We start from the raw sequence: 15,620 nt of genomic DNA, 5'->3' as shown, positions 1-15,620 counted from the left end.
ATAAATATTTAAAAATTGATGAAATTGCAGTTGAAGTTTCACCTTAAGGATTTAAATAAGTAAATATTACTAGGATGTCATTAACATGATAAAACTCATTTTTCAAATTAACATATATATATATATGAAATTTTTCATCACTTATAATACACCCATCAACTTTTTAATTGTCATCTACCATCAACATCAACTTTTTATTTGTCATCTACCATCAACATCAACCCTTTAATCAATGTTTTCGTCAATAATATAAATGTATTAGCAATAAAAATGAATAATTATAAATAAATAAAAGTTCTCATTTTCATTTAAATAATTAAAAAATATGTAGGTGTACAATCAATAACTCGATTAACGATTTTATTAATTAAATAAACAAAATTATTTATTAAAGGGTAAAATGATTCAATTAAAAGATGACTAAAAAACAAATGATATATCATCACTATATAATGATATAGATTTTTAATTGTTTTTATTTATTATTTTAAATTACTTGTTATCGTTATTACTTTTAAAATATTTTAATATTATTAATATATATTGCATGACATAATCAAAATTAATTATACTATATAACATAATCTATTATTACGTTATATATCATAATAAGAAAACTTTCTTCAACCTTCACAATAATAGAATCATCACAACACCATTGCAGCATCATTGTATCATTGTAGCACTTTGAGTTGAACTAAATCATTATGATACAACACCACTTTTGTAATAGTAACATTTTCAAAACTTTCATAACAACGACACCTTTATAGCATAAATATCTTTACAAGTGAAAGAAAACAAGTAAAATCAATTTAATAGTCTTTTTATTTTTTTATACAAATTTTCTTGTTAGGCATCAATATGCAACTTGACATCTCAGCTAGGTTGATACCTTAAGTAACAATAATCATCTGTCATCACATGAAAAAAATATTATTAAAAAAAAAAGTAAGAAAATACAAAAATATGAATCTTCTCCATTTATTTGCTTGTTTAATGGCTTTTTCTTTAATAAGATCATATATGTCTTTATTTTTTCAATTCAAATTTTCACATTAAATAATTAATAGATTCCAATTTGATAATGTTTCGAATACCATCATCATCTCCGATATTCAGAGAACAAACCAAAGTGTTTAATAAAAAATAATTAATTATTATATATAGTTAAAATATTAATAGCTAATTAAATATCAATTTAAAAATTATTTATGAATAATATAAACTAATTTAGAAATTAATATTTTTGTAGTCTTTAAAATATCTATAATTTAGTCACAGGATAATTAATTATTTTTTATTTCTAAAATTAATTCTTAATAATTTTTTTTTAGAGAATAATAATAGATAAAACAATATGATGCATTTTCATGAAGGAAAACTTCCATATAAATAAAAAACTTAGAAACCTAGATAACAACAAAAAAAACTCCAAAAGATATCTAGCTAGACAATAGAAAAAAAATAAATACATGAAATAATTGATATAGAACATATTCTCCTAAGTTAGCTTTTCAAAGACACCCTGGTTATTATTATTTTTTTTCTTTTTTAATGACTTATTTTCTTTTCACACCAAAAGCCACCCTCTTTTTGTCTTTTTATCTCTCGATACGTAATTAAAAATGATATATTCTTAAGGTAAATTAATAAAATAATAACATATTTTATAATTAAGTCTAATAATAATTGATTAGCCACCTAACCTAAGCATCATCATATCCAACAATAAGACAATTGGTACAACACGATTGTCCAATATAACCAGTGAACCTTTTGAAATTATTCTCTATAAAATAATCTCAGATGACCCAATCAATTGAAATCATAAAATTAGTGAAAATAGTTTATGGGAAAATTGTATGAAAAAGAAAATAAATGAAAAATTATGAAATTTTCAGAAATCATCAATATTTTTAAATATTTTCGCACAACCATGCTATGAAATTTGACTAATTTATTACGCCATTCTATTCAATAATATAATGTAGTAACAAGGTTATATCTGTGAATGAATTCATTTTCCATATTTATATAGAATATTTGACATTTAAATTAAACTCTATCTTTAAAAGTAATAACTATTTTTTATATGCAGATTATATATTCAGAATTTAGTTCAAAGCTTTTCTGTCATGTCCCTGCTAAAAAAAACATCATTTTCTGAGCTTTTGCTTATCAAACTCTACTATAAATTTGGTTAAGAAATAAATAAACCATGTTAACAACCGTGTTGATCATCATATATATTATTGTATTTTCTCCTTCTTTATAATGAAATTAGTAGAGAAGTAAACATAATTAGATATTAATATATAATAACTTAACTATATACTATCTAATTATATAATAAAAATGACAGTTTTCTTCTCAAACTATAAACAATAAACAATAAAAGAAATGGACTAATACCTACTATACAGTATAATTATCAATTTTAACCAATTTTAGAAACCCAAATAATTAGTTACTATTAAAATAAATTAAAAACCATTTTTTTTAAATAAAAGCTTTCATATTAGGTATCACTATGCCACTTATTTTATACACTGAAAAAATAATTGGTATCTGAAATAATTTTTATTATTAATAAAAATTTATAAAACAATTTTTAAATTGATATCTAACTATTATCTACTAATATTTAGATTTTAAATCAGTCTATAAAAGACTAATTAAAATAATTTAAAATATAAAATATTAATAACTAAAATAGTATATAATTTAGTTAATATGGTGATTAATTATTTACTAGTTTTCACTAATTCTAGTGGAGGAAACATGCACTTTATTTAATATTTGATTGTATGATCCAGGTCAAGAAATTAATTAATTTAGTTTGACTTAAAAATAAAATGTTGCTTCCACATAATTTTTTAATCTTGAAGGTCTTTTTTTATGAAGACATCTAAATGAAATTCATTCTTGTGTCGTTTATTAACATTAGGTTTAGTTGATTTGGTATTAGGTGTGATCATGCTAAAAATTAACATTGCAAAATTGTCAATTAATTTAAATTGTAGAGATTAATTAATTAATAATTTTTTTTATGATATTATTTGAATGAGTTTCAAAGAATTTAAAAAGAGGCAAATGGCAGAAGAATGAAAATGGAAGAGACAAGAGATGCGAAAAGAGACACGCACATTTCTCCCTCAGACGCTTTGAAATCTCACTTTTCCTCATATTTATATATAAGGCGCACATCACGCATTCAGCATGAGGCCACGCAGGGACAGTGAGAGGCGCAGATTCGCTTCGGAATCGCGAAACTCAGCAGCAGGCTCAGAATCGCCGCGTCGTAGGCCGCGACTGTTCGCTCTCATGGCGGGGCAATCGCGGAAATGGATGATCCTAGTCGCGACGATTTGGATTCAGGCCTTCACCGGCACCAATTTCAATTTCTCACAGTACTCCTCCTCACTCAAATCCGCGCTCAACGTCTCGCAGGTGCAATTGAACTACCTCGCCACCGCCAACGACATGGGGAAGGTTTTCGGCTGGTCCTCCGGCATCGCGCTCATGCACCTTCCCCTGTCGCTCGTCCTGTTCATCGCCGCTTCCATGGGATTCTTCGGCTACGGCCTCCAGTGGCTCCTCCTCACCGGAGTCCTCGATTTGCCTTATTTTCTGGTAATTTTTTATTCATTCGCTTTTACCTTTTTTTTCTTCTTTCAGTGACGTCCATTTTCCTTTATTATTCATTTATGGAGTGAGTGGTTATTAATTTAATTAATATTTATTTCTGACTTCTTTCAATAGTAATTATTCATGGTTGGCTGCTGGTAATGTTGGTTTTGTTTTATTGTCACTGAAAACAGAAAAAATAAAGTATGACATTAGTACGCTTTTAACAAATTTTCTTTCACGCATTCTATATTTAGTTTAATGGTTATATACTGTGGATGTATATCAGAAGTCATGCGTCATGCTCCTTAGTATATTTTATCATAAAAATCAGTAATAAATTTGTTGTCTACATACATATTAACAACGTAACGTTGATATATAGATATTTGTTAATATGATTTTATAGTATTTAAGTATAATTACACTTTTTACCATTCAATTATAGTTTCGTTGCTTAATTTTTCTTTTATATTTTGCCATTGGTAACAAAATGACGTGATTACAAAATATGCATGAGATAAATATTTTTAATCAATATATATATATATATATATATATATATATATATGCATGAGTTATGAAATTTGTTCTCTATGTGGTTAATATTTTTTGTTTTGAACATTTCTTTTTTAAATTAAGTCACTAAAGTGAAGATGATGAAAAAAAACGTTAATAATAATATTTAAAGTTGATTTTATAAATTTATGTTAATAAAAAAAAGTTATTTATTTTATACTTTCTAGTGTAACCGATTATTTTTATTTTTTTTTTAAAAAAATTATTTGTATTAAATTTTATTATGCACTTTTACGTGGATTATATTTTAAAAGAATTTTTTTTATTTGAATATATTTAAAAAAAATCATTTTTAAATAGTTTATTTAAAGTTTAATTTTTTTATAAATATTCATGAATGTTTTTCAAGAGAATATGTAATAAGATGTTTTTTTTTATACGGACGAATAGTGAATACCTATTACCCGTATCCGATTGACCTACTATTTTGCATAAAATCATGGCAAATATGAATTATTTTATTTTGAATAAAACTATGGTAGTTTGGTAAATTTGAATTATTTTATAGTCACAATTAGCATATTGTTATAATATGTGAAAATTGATAAAATCAATTATTTATTATAAAATATAATTAGATAAATTGTTATGTACGTAAATAATAATATCAAAATTTTGATCTGAAGCTAGGAAGTTATTGTTTAACAAAATGTTGTATCTTGGGCATAGAAGATTTAGATTAATTAAAATTAAAATTATAAAATAGAGTAAATAATAACATCAAAATTTTATATGAAGCTATTAAGTCATTGTTTAACAAAATATTGTATCTCCGGCATATATATTGGAAACTGTTATCGTCAGGTTTTTCAGTTTGAAAGGGATGAAATTATATTAATTACTATAGTAATATTATACAGTTTGCGGTTTTCATTGGTTGTAGTCCTATCTCAACTATATTCATGGTTCTACAATAATAAAATAGTTCTTTTAAACAATAGAGCATCCATGTTCTACAGTTCAAATTCTGCACAATTTTTATTTCAGTAATATGTGTAATTTTCCTTAGTAAAGGTTTCCGCTTCACACCTTACATTTGAAAAAATAACTAGTTAAAACGGCTAACTGATTCATGTAATGAATGTTCTTGATAGCTACAGATGATTGTGACGCAACATACGGAGACACAGATAGTACTTCTGTTATCAACCTTCACCAGAAAAGACCCGACTGATGACGAATATATTTGGACTATATTTCTTATTCCTCAATGTTTTCAAATTTTTAATGGATTGATTGATACATGTCTTCAATATGCTCCTTTTGCTGATTGCAAAATGTATTGGCGTAAATAAAAACCAGACTCCTTTGACCTTCATTGCAAGCCTTTGGCAAAATAAAAAAGAACAAAAATTGCATGAGACTATGATTGAATTCAAATTTGCTTATTCACCATTCTGAGATCTATGCTCCAACATGTTGCATGTGGCGAGGTGATAATTCAGTTGTAGGACGGGTCTTTGTCTCTTTGTCATTAATCTCACATGGTATTCCTTATAAAACTACAAACAGTTGATTAGTTATCTGATTTAAGCTGGAAGTATTTCAGTCTCATACTAAATAAAAAAAATATACTTCCATAATTTCTCTGCATCTGCAACGATGTGCTGTATTTCATATAATAAAAGTGCCGTAGTTTAAAAGAACACATGTAAACGGTGAGATTCAGTCATTCTATGATTACATATGGTGATTAAACCGAGGCCGATAAGCTCTTAAATATCACTGAACTGTAATTAATATACAGAAAATTTGCTCATTGCTAGTTGACTAACCTTTAATTTTTATTGTCAGGTCTTTCTTTTGTGCCTTTTAGGTGGCTGTAGCATCTGTTGGTTCAACACAGTATGTTTTGTTCTCTGCATTAGGAATTTCCCAGTTAACCGAGCCCTTGCCCTATCGCTCACTGTGAGTTTCAATGGCGTTAGTGCAGCACTCTACACCCTTGCTGCCAATTCTATTGACCCTTCCTCCAATGCAATTTATCTGCTTTTGAATGCTGTCGTTCCCCTTCTTATATGCATTGCAGCACTTGTTCCTATTCTTCGGCAACCGACTTTAGACCCTCTCCCTCCTGATGCCGTAAACCGGGACTCAGTTATATTTCTAATATTGAACTTCCTGGCCCTTTTAACTGGTCTTTATCTTCTCCTGTTTGGCTCTTCCAGTTCTGGTGTGACTTCTGCTCGGCTTTGTTTTGGTGGAGCTATTATCCTCCTCATATTCCCATTATGTATTCCTGGCATTATATATGCTCGGGCTTGGTTTCGGCAGACCATCCATTCCAGCTTTCGGATGGAAAGCTCCAGCTTCATTCTTGTTCATGATGATGATCTCGAGATGCATAAAGAACTCCATAGCCGCCACAGTGGTATTTTTGGCAATGGAGACACTTACGACCTGCTAAGTGACAATGGATACATGTACGGCAGTCAGAACGCAAAAGAGAGTGATGTAGGTTGCGAGAGGGTAATTGGCCAGGATCAGTTGGCAGTGCTAGGAGAAGAGCACCCAGTGGCAGTAGTTGTTCGCAGATTGGATTTTTGGCTATACTATCTTACATACTTCTGTGGAGGTACACTTGGTCTAGTCTATAGCAATAATCTTGGACAGATTGCCCAGTCTCTGGGCCAGAGCTCAAATACTTCTACGCTTGTCACGCTCTATGCATCCTTTTCCTTTTTTGGTCGCCTGCTTTCAGCTGGACCAGACTATATTCGGAAGTAAGTATTCTCTTCAATCTGCTAATATATTATACTTCTGGAGCTTTCTATAGCAAAATATTACTTTTTTTGCCTTTGTCTTGAATTGGTAGCAATTATGATGATTGTATCTTCTGTATTGCAGTAAGCTCTACTTTGCAAGGACTGGTTGGCTTTCAATTGCACTTATACCAACCCCAGTTGCGTTCTTCCTCCTTGCTGCATCAGACAGTCTTCTGGCACTGCAGACAGGCACCGCACTGATTGGATTGAGCTCTGGTTTTATATTCGCAGCTGCTGTGTCAGTTACATCTGAGCTGTTTGGACCTAATAGTGTGGGTGTCAACCACAACATCCTCATAACAAATATACCTATTGGTTCTCTTCTCTATGGCTTTCTCGCTGCACTGGTTTATGATGCTAGTTCTCACTCAACACCAGGAAACTTGTTAGTGTCTGACTCGGTAGTGTGCATGGGAAGGGAGTGTTACTTCTGGACATTTGTCTGGTGGGGATGCATATCTGTCCTTGGACTAGCATCAAGCATCCTATTATTCTTAAGAACCAAGCATGCATATGATCATTTTGAGAAACACCGTATGTCAACACAATCAATTGTGTCTTAATTTTTGTTATTGATGGGCCATGAAGATCTTTGTGTGGTTCACTTGTACAGTAGCGGAAACTTAATTGTATCAGGATGAATATGCCTTTGGAGGTTGAGATTAGAGAAGCAAAGCTATAGCTATTCTTGAGGAACACATGTATGTATTGTCATATCTTCGAAGAGAGTTGTAGATTTAGAACAAAGAGGATAAAGATTTTGCTTAACTCTTTCACAGTGCACAAAAATGAGAAAAGACGGGGAGTAGTGGTCTGAGGAACTATGAATCATTGAAACAGAGCGACATTGTTTTGCAGCCGTGATTTGGCTCACAGTCAGCAAATAGCTCCTATAAGTTTGATGTTCAACCTGACAGTTCATCTGTAGAAGCAGGAGCTATGCTTTAGCCGAGTTTGATGCATGTTGGATCCAAAGAGGCTGCTCCCATACACTTTTTAGTTACTTTGAAAATGAGTTCTTTCAACAAATTAGACAGGACATTTTAAAAACTATAGTTAGTTAATGCTTTAAACTCTTTCCAATGAATACGTGGCTCTAGTGCCCAAGTTACTTTAAACCTCTTGTTTTCTTTTTCTTCAGTTCTTCCATTGCCAGAGAAAAAAACAGACATCAGAGAGTTCAATTTTGTATAATGGGAATCACAAGAAGCAAGCTTCATCCAACTGTATGACCTTGAGTGAGACTCTTTGCTTTTCCCAGGTTCTGTATGAGAATTCTGATCACTCACTAATGTGGAGGCAGATTTTGACTTTTAAATTCTGATTACTCTTCAAGCAATACTTCATTTGGTCATCTTTATTATGTTCTGAATCATTGGTCTGTTCTGTGTTGAGACAAAAGAGACGAAGTATCTGTCACTTTTAAGTATCAGTGAATGATCATCCATTTATCCACATTTAACGAGACTCAATTTGCACGTCGATCAGTACATATTTTGTTACAACTTTTACTTAAACACGGCTTTATGTATGATATGCCCATTCATGACCAAGACGACGGTAGCCATAACGTGCGAAAGTAACTCAAGAAATTATAATAATTTCAAAACTAAATCTGATAATTACTTAAAAATTTGAATATAATTTTGTCATAATGAACAGAAGAAAAATAATGTAAGAAAGAAATGTGTAAGCTTCAAGGATAGGTACAGAAGGTGTGGTTTTTTATACACAAGAATAACCTCTCATATGCTAATGCCATCTTTCTTGCTGTAAACATTTTGGCAGCATATTCCCGACATGCCTTGCCCCTCACTGCTAGCCTCTGCGATCCTTCCTTTACCACTGCTTCCAGTGCCTCCAAGAGGGACTCCACATTAGGGGAAAACATGTAACCATATTCATCATCAACCACAATAGTCCCTTTAATGCTTGGAAATCTTGATGCCAAAAGAGGTTTCCCACTCATCATTGCCTCCATCAATGTAAGGTCAAGCCCTTGTGGTCTGAGTGTGGGATTCACAAAAATGTCAATTGCATTGTAGAACCCTCTTAACATGGAAGGACTCATCGATCCCAGCACAAGAACCTGACTCCCCAAATCCCTGTACCTGTTCTCCCATGGTCCAGAACCAGCAACAATCAAGTACACATTAGGGTACTTGGTTATAAGCCTTGAGTAAGCTTCATGAAGCAGAGGATGGCCTTTGTCCTTCACCAATCTTCCAGCAACACCAAGCACCAAACTTGCATTCCCTGGAATGCCAATTTTTCTTCTGAATTCCCTTCCCAATTCTGCATCTTCTCCAAACTCATCCTCATCAACACCATTTAGTATTACGTGAACTCTTCTGTTAGGAATTTGGTACACATCCCTCAGCATCTCACCACAGCTATCACTGATAGCAACATGATGCGCATAGTTCCTGAAGAACCTTATCTCATTCAGCACCTTTGGCACAACACCCTGTATGCTTTGGTTGAAAAGAGGGGACATGGGCTCATCTGGCTGGCGAGCCAAGTCCTGGAAAATGCTTGATTGCAAGCTCTCCAGGGCTATGCCATGCCAAGACACTGCAAGGTTTGACATGTTTCGTGCTAGCCAATGAGGAAGTGCCACACTTTCTGAGTGCACAACATCAAACGGTTCTCTGCGGTTTTCTTCCACAAATTGCTCCCATGCCTTGTTATAGCGCCACCTGCCAGGCTCACCTTCATGGAAATGAATGTAAGGGGAAGAAGGTGCACCTTCTTGATGGCTGTTTTTGTTCACCTCAGAGGATGAGACTGAAGTGCTTTCATCTTGGGGTGGAGATGTAAAGACATGAATCTGATGGCCAAGGCGTGCTAAAGCAGTGTGAAGGGTGTGAGCATGGCGCTCCATGCCACCAGGGGTTGTGCCAATAGGCCACTTCCTGGAGAAGACAGCAATTTTGAGGGCAAAGGGTGGTGTCTTGTGCTCAAAAAAGGAGAGGTGGTTCCATGCAAATTGAGCCAACTGAAGATCACCTGACCAAGTTTGATTTTGGGAGGAAGCAAGGGTGGTGCATATGGAGGTGGTGGTTGGGGTATGGAGGAGGAAAAGAACAGGTATAGTGAAGAGGACAACGAAGAAAAGAGTGGTGCAGAAGTAAAAGTTTGAAGGTGAAGTGGGTTTTCTGAACTTGGTGGTGATGGCCATTTCCTCAGGGAGTTCTGAGGATATGGGCATAGAGATGGTGTAGTTGGAATTATGTGAATTTTGATGTTTGTGATGAATGTGAAGGGAAAGGGAAGAGGACTATGAGGGGGTCCATTGGGGAGGTAGACACGCACTGAAGCAAGTGGGTGAAGTTTGAGTTTTCCAACACTGCGTTCCTCACGCCTTTCTTTGAGCCTATAAAGCGGATTCATGTGATTTCAATTTGGAAAGTATTTGAAAAATATATGAAACTGTATTAAAAAGCACCCACAATTAGGCCTTCTCCAACTTCACATTAAGAATCATTAATATCCTGAATTCCTGCTTAAGTTTTCTTCTTTTTATTATGGAGAGAGAAACTCAATCACAATCACAATGAGTTGTTAAATATTTTTGACATTATTATTTTTAAAATGTCTTTACTCATACACACAATAATTATTGTTTAGGTTTAGCATTATCATACATATACATATATATAATTTTAAAATAGGATTTACAGAAAGTGGAAGTTTAATGAGGTCTCTTAAGAAACGAAATAATAGTAGAGCTAAATAAGGAGGATGAATGGTTTGAAGATGTAGAATTTGACTTTTATAATCTGTTTGACGCTTACGTGATTTGAAAGCAAAAGTTTGGCCTATTCCCACCATTTTCTTTTCAACATATTCAAGATAGCCAAACCATGTGTTGCTGCCTTTGCTTAGAAATATACCATCGAATTTCTATCACGAGAATTGAATATAAAATTGAGTACACATATCTACGGGTTTATTTTATCAATCTGGTTAATTTTTTTTTACCAAACTTTATAAATTTAATGACTGAGACTAATGGTCACTTTTTTTTTTTTTAATGAAAGTTTTCATGTTAGGTATCACTATGCAACTTGACATCTCAGCTAGGCTGACATCTCAGCTAGGCTGACATCTCAGCTAGGCTGACACCTCAGGTAACAACAATCATCTGCCATCACATGAAAAAAGTATTATTAAAAAAAGGAAAAAGAAAGAAAATACAAAAATATGGGGGGACTAGACCAAAACCCACATGTTAACAAAAACGATACATAGGTAGACTATACCTATTCATAAAGAATTCTAAGAACAGGCTAGATGGAAGTCTATTATACCAATGAAATGATTCTCTGAACCCTAAATTAGCCAACTTATCAGCACATGCATTTTCCTCACGAAAAATATGAGTAACCCTAAACCTGATTGTCCTACAGAAATTAAGACAAGTATTTCATCGATTACGAAACATCCACGAAACATTAATCATAGCAGTAAATGCAGCACAAACCAAGACAGAATCACATTCAAGCCAAACATTAGTAAGTCCCATCTTTTGAGTTTCCTCCATAACATGTATAACTCCATAAAACTCAGCAACCAAAGCAGTCTGAACTTCAAGAAACCCTGAAAAAGCACCAATAAATTCTCTCATACTCCCACGAAAAATACTTCCACAAATAGCAAGACCAGGATACCCCCTAGCAGCCCCATTAGTGTTAATTTTAACCCAGCCTAGTGAAGGAAATTCTCATCTAACTGGAAGAGGATGAAGAACTTTCCCACTACGAGTCTTAATACCAAAAAACTTAATCACGTTGAAATCCAATATATCATTCTTCATTGAAGCTTTAGACGAATTTCCCACTAGACAAGTTAAATCTTTAACGAGTGAGATTAATTGTCACGAATTTAATATTAAAAAGTCGTGTTATGATAATATAATTTTTACTATGTCGAACTATTTCGATACAGTGAAGTAGTATTAATATGACACAATTTTGATATTAAGTAAAAAAATTATTTTAAAGTTATAATTATTACTTTTTAAAAGAAAAATTGAAATAATTAATTGAATTATTGATTTAACAAATTTTATAAAATTTTTAAAAAAAATAAAAATTGTATTAACCCTAAACCTAAAATATAAACAAAGCCTAAAATATATAAAAATGCCTCAAAAATACTAAAACATTATTAGTAAATGTCTCAAAAGGTTTCTTCACTTATATTTGTTCTCACTCTTTTATATTTCATTTACATCATCTTCAATAACTGCTTTTCTCGACCCACACACTATTTTTATATTAATATAAAAAAAATTGACAATTGAATCTGTTAATAATAAGAAAAAATTATCAATAAGTATATTTTTTCAACGGATTATCAATGACTAAAAACCCATCCATAAATGTCTTGTCAATAAATATTATAAATGAAACTTATGTTGATCACGAATTACTGGATAATTTGTAGGAAACATTGTAAAAATATATATTGATATGTTGGAAACTATCAACGGATATGTAATAATCGGAAGTTACATAAATGGATATTTTGGTGCAATGGATGACAGATATATCTTTGAAAATTACCTACGAATATTTTTGTTAATAAAATGTATTTGTTTCATTTAACTACTGATAGATGTTTGATCATTTTTAAAAAACACGTAATTAGAGATAAAAAATAAATTAGTTAACAAAATTCAAAAAAAATTCTGACAATAATGTTCAACAACAATAATTAATAACAACAAAATCATGAAGTTTTAGTTTATACAAGCTTCATCTATTTTCTTTTTACAAGTTTATTAAACTTAAGCAATATAAAAATAATACTTAAATTTAAAATTGAGACAATTTTAGAAACTAAAAAAATTATTAATTTATAAATTAATTTTTATTATTGATAAATAAATTAAAAAAAATCATGAAATAAAAATCAAATTTTAGAGATCAAACATAATTAATTATTATAATAATTAAATTAAAAATATTTTAAAAATTAAAAAAAATTTAATTTTTAATTAATTTTTGTTATTATTATATAATTTTTAAATTGATGTCTAATTAACGACCAATATTTTATTATGTATAAAAATTAAAATTTCGGAAATAATTTGGTCCTCTTCTTTTACATACATCTTACTGCCAGCTAATATCAATTTAATTTTTTTTATATATAATACATATATAATAAGTACATGTTAATTGTTATATTTGTTTATATTTTATATTATATTTCTTTATTTAACATATTTATACGTTAATTGTTTTCCTAGCTTAAGTTTCTTTCGGTTATAGATGTTTTTTTAACAAGTTTAATTAATTTTCTTGCTACATGATTATATATATATATATATATATATATATATATTTATTTTATCTTTTATATATAGTTCTCGGTATAATTTTTCGGTATATTCTCTCGGTTATACCTCTTGATCTTGGTAGTATAGTTTTTATTATTGTTAAATGATTTTTAAATTAGTATCTAATTAACCGTTACGGTTTTTGTTACCAAATTTAAAATTTAAATAAATTGGTAGTTAAAACCTTAATAGCATTAGATATCAATTTAGAAACTATTTTACAATAATATAAAATAATTTAGAAACTATTTTTTTTTTAATTTTCAAAATGGTCTCTAATTTAGTTACTATTGCAACTAATTATTTTGTTCTCTAAAATTTGATTTCTATTTGATGATTTTCTTGTAGTCATTAAATTTAATTTTGTAATTAAATTTGTTTACAATTAAAATCTTAAATAATTGTAAATTTATAGTAAATTATGTAATAGATAACTGATGCGAGCAGATAAATTATTCATTAATGTAATGTGAAATCAAACCGCGTGAAATTAATTAAATTTTAATGGCATTGGAGTTTTATTTCAAGCAACCAATGGTGAAGAAAAGTTGAAGTTTAACTAAATCAGTGAAATCTTTTATAATTATTTGTTGCCTCATTCAAACCCAACATTGCACATCTTGATTATAATCTTGGTTAGACTAGATGAGTGTGAGTTGAAATTGCAATTTGGTGGAGTCATCCAATGAAATAAAAAGTTCAAAATACTATTTTTTTTATCAACAATAAACAATATATACATCAAAACCGCTTCAAACAGATCCATATAGAAAACATTACGATAACTAAACTATTCGAAACCTTTTAAATACCTACTCAACTCACCATACCAGACAACAACAACCGCAAGTAGACTAAATCGAAAAAAAAAACAAATCAGATGATCAAAACATCAATCATAATAAAAAATCATAATAAAAGATATTTGATTGAGAAATTTGTTGGTGATCCAATAATAATTTAGAGAAAGTTTGACATAAAAGATATAACAAATAGAGAAATCATAGGGAACAATTAGCCGCCTTAAAGGAGACAGTAGCAGCATCAAGATCATATCCAATCCAGAAATTCGTCTGAGCAATGTTCCCAAAGAAACCAACTTTACTAGGAATCATGGACAAACACACCACTTTCTCACTCACCCAATAGAACGTATTAATCCCCATCAACTGCACATCTGCTCCCTTGAAATGTGCTGTGATTATGGGAAACGACACGTTCTGGTCAGCAAATTCATAACAATGACCAAGAACACCATCTGGGTCCTTCCCCTTTGGAGCCTTTATTCTCCTGTCCAAAGCACCCACCAAACCATCATAAATGGCTTGTGGCAGTAAAGTAAGCGTTGTTCCAGAATCAATGGCCATGTTTCCCTCACTCACATTGCTTGCAGACTCAAACTCAACCCTATCTCCCTCCACACTCAAACCCTCCAACGTGATTATGTACTCAGGAGCAAAATCCACCCTAAAAGGAGTGCTCACCACTTCAGCACCAGAAACCACAGCATCTTCACCGAACACAATCTTGCTGGTGGAGTTCATGTTGTTGGGAGCAAGACAATAAGATAACTTTCTGATACCAAGTTGAGAAAGCAGCGAAAGGTTGCCACGACCAAGACCAATGATTCCTGTCGCCATGGGATTGAACGTGCCACCACTGTCGTGTGCACACCCAAACACAGTGTTGGGAAAAGTAATAGGGTTTTCCTCGCCTATGGTTAGGGTTTCAGTGGCAAGGTTTCCCCCGGTGTGAGAATGATCATAGTAAGAATAATGATACACACACGACCCATTCTGGTCACATTCTGGATGATTTATAGATCTTGGGCTGCAGAACGAGGAATTGCATGGCAAGTTGGTGTATGATTTGGAATAGGAAGGGTCAAAGAGAGGAGCAGTTTGGTTGTAGCACTGTTTGCATGGGAGGCACTGCGTCCATATGAGGTCACTGCCGGTGTCAGCTATGCCGAAAGCTTCAACCGGTGGAGTTCCGATGGAGAATTTCATTAAGTATGATGCAATGTCGGTTGTCATAGGAGACTGTGTGCTGCCATGGTTAAGGTTAGCAACAGGGACTCTGAAACGTTTCACGCGCTTCAACGAGCTTTGAAAAGCACTGCGCAAGCGATCGGAGTTGGTGAGTGAAGCGTCGTAGAAGGGAGAGAGAGGGGAATCAGTGTGAATGAGTTCGAGAGTTGTGGCTTCGGAGAAGATGAACAGATCAAAGATTATTCCTAACAGAATTAGGGCAAAAAAACAAATGCATTGTGATTTGGGGGTTGTGGCCATGTTGTC

The 15,620-nt window shown here is 31.9% G+C and overlaps 3 protein-coding genes across 3 annotated transcripts; 1 reads left to right on the top strand and 2 right to left on the bottom strand.

Annotated features, from left to right (window-relative positions):
* The first annotated feature begins 2,924 nt into the window (after window positions 1-2,924).
* On the top strand, window positions 2,925-8,333 carry LOC137808592 (protein NUCLEAR FUSION DEFECTIVE 4). The gene is made up of 3 exons (XM_068609771.2): window positions 2,925-3,636; window positions 6,004-6,932; window positions 7,057-8,333. The coding sequence occupies exons 1-3, from the start codon at window positions 3,223-3,225 to the stop codon at window positions 7,535-7,537; spliced, it is 1,824 nt and encodes a 607-aa protein (XP_068465872.2). The 5' UTR covers window positions 2,925-3,222; the 3' UTR covers window positions 7,538-8,333.
* Window positions 8,334-8,566: 233 nt separating this feature from the next.
* On the bottom strand, window positions 8,567-10,319 carry LOC137808593 (uncharacterized). Its single transcript, XM_068609772.2, has one exon. It carries the CDS (start codon window positions 10,183-10,185, stop codon window positions 8,671-8,673), a length of 1,515 nt encoding a protein of 504 aa, XP_068465873.2. The 5' UTR covers window positions 10,186-10,319; the 3' UTR covers window positions 8,567-8,670.
* A 4,005-nt stretch (window positions 10,320-14,324) lies between these two features.
* Window positions 14,325-15,620, bottom strand: LOC137805710 (aspartic proteinase CDR1). The gene has a single exon (XM_068605645.2). It carries the CDS (start codon window positions 15,612-15,614, stop codon window positions 14,325-14,327), a length of 1,290 nt encoding a protein of 429 aa, XP_068461746.2. The 5' UTR covers window positions 15,615-15,620.

Source organism: Phaseolus vulgaris, chromosome 3 (assembly GCF_051622355.1).
Source record: "Phaseolus vulgaris cultivar YP4 chromosome 3, ASM5162235v1, whole genome shotgun sequence".
Lineage (NCBI taxonomy): Eukaryota > Viridiplantae > Streptophyta > Magnoliopsida > Fabales > Fabaceae > Phaseolus > Phaseolus vulgaris.
This window is presented reverse-complemented; position numbering and strand designations above follow the sequence as displayed.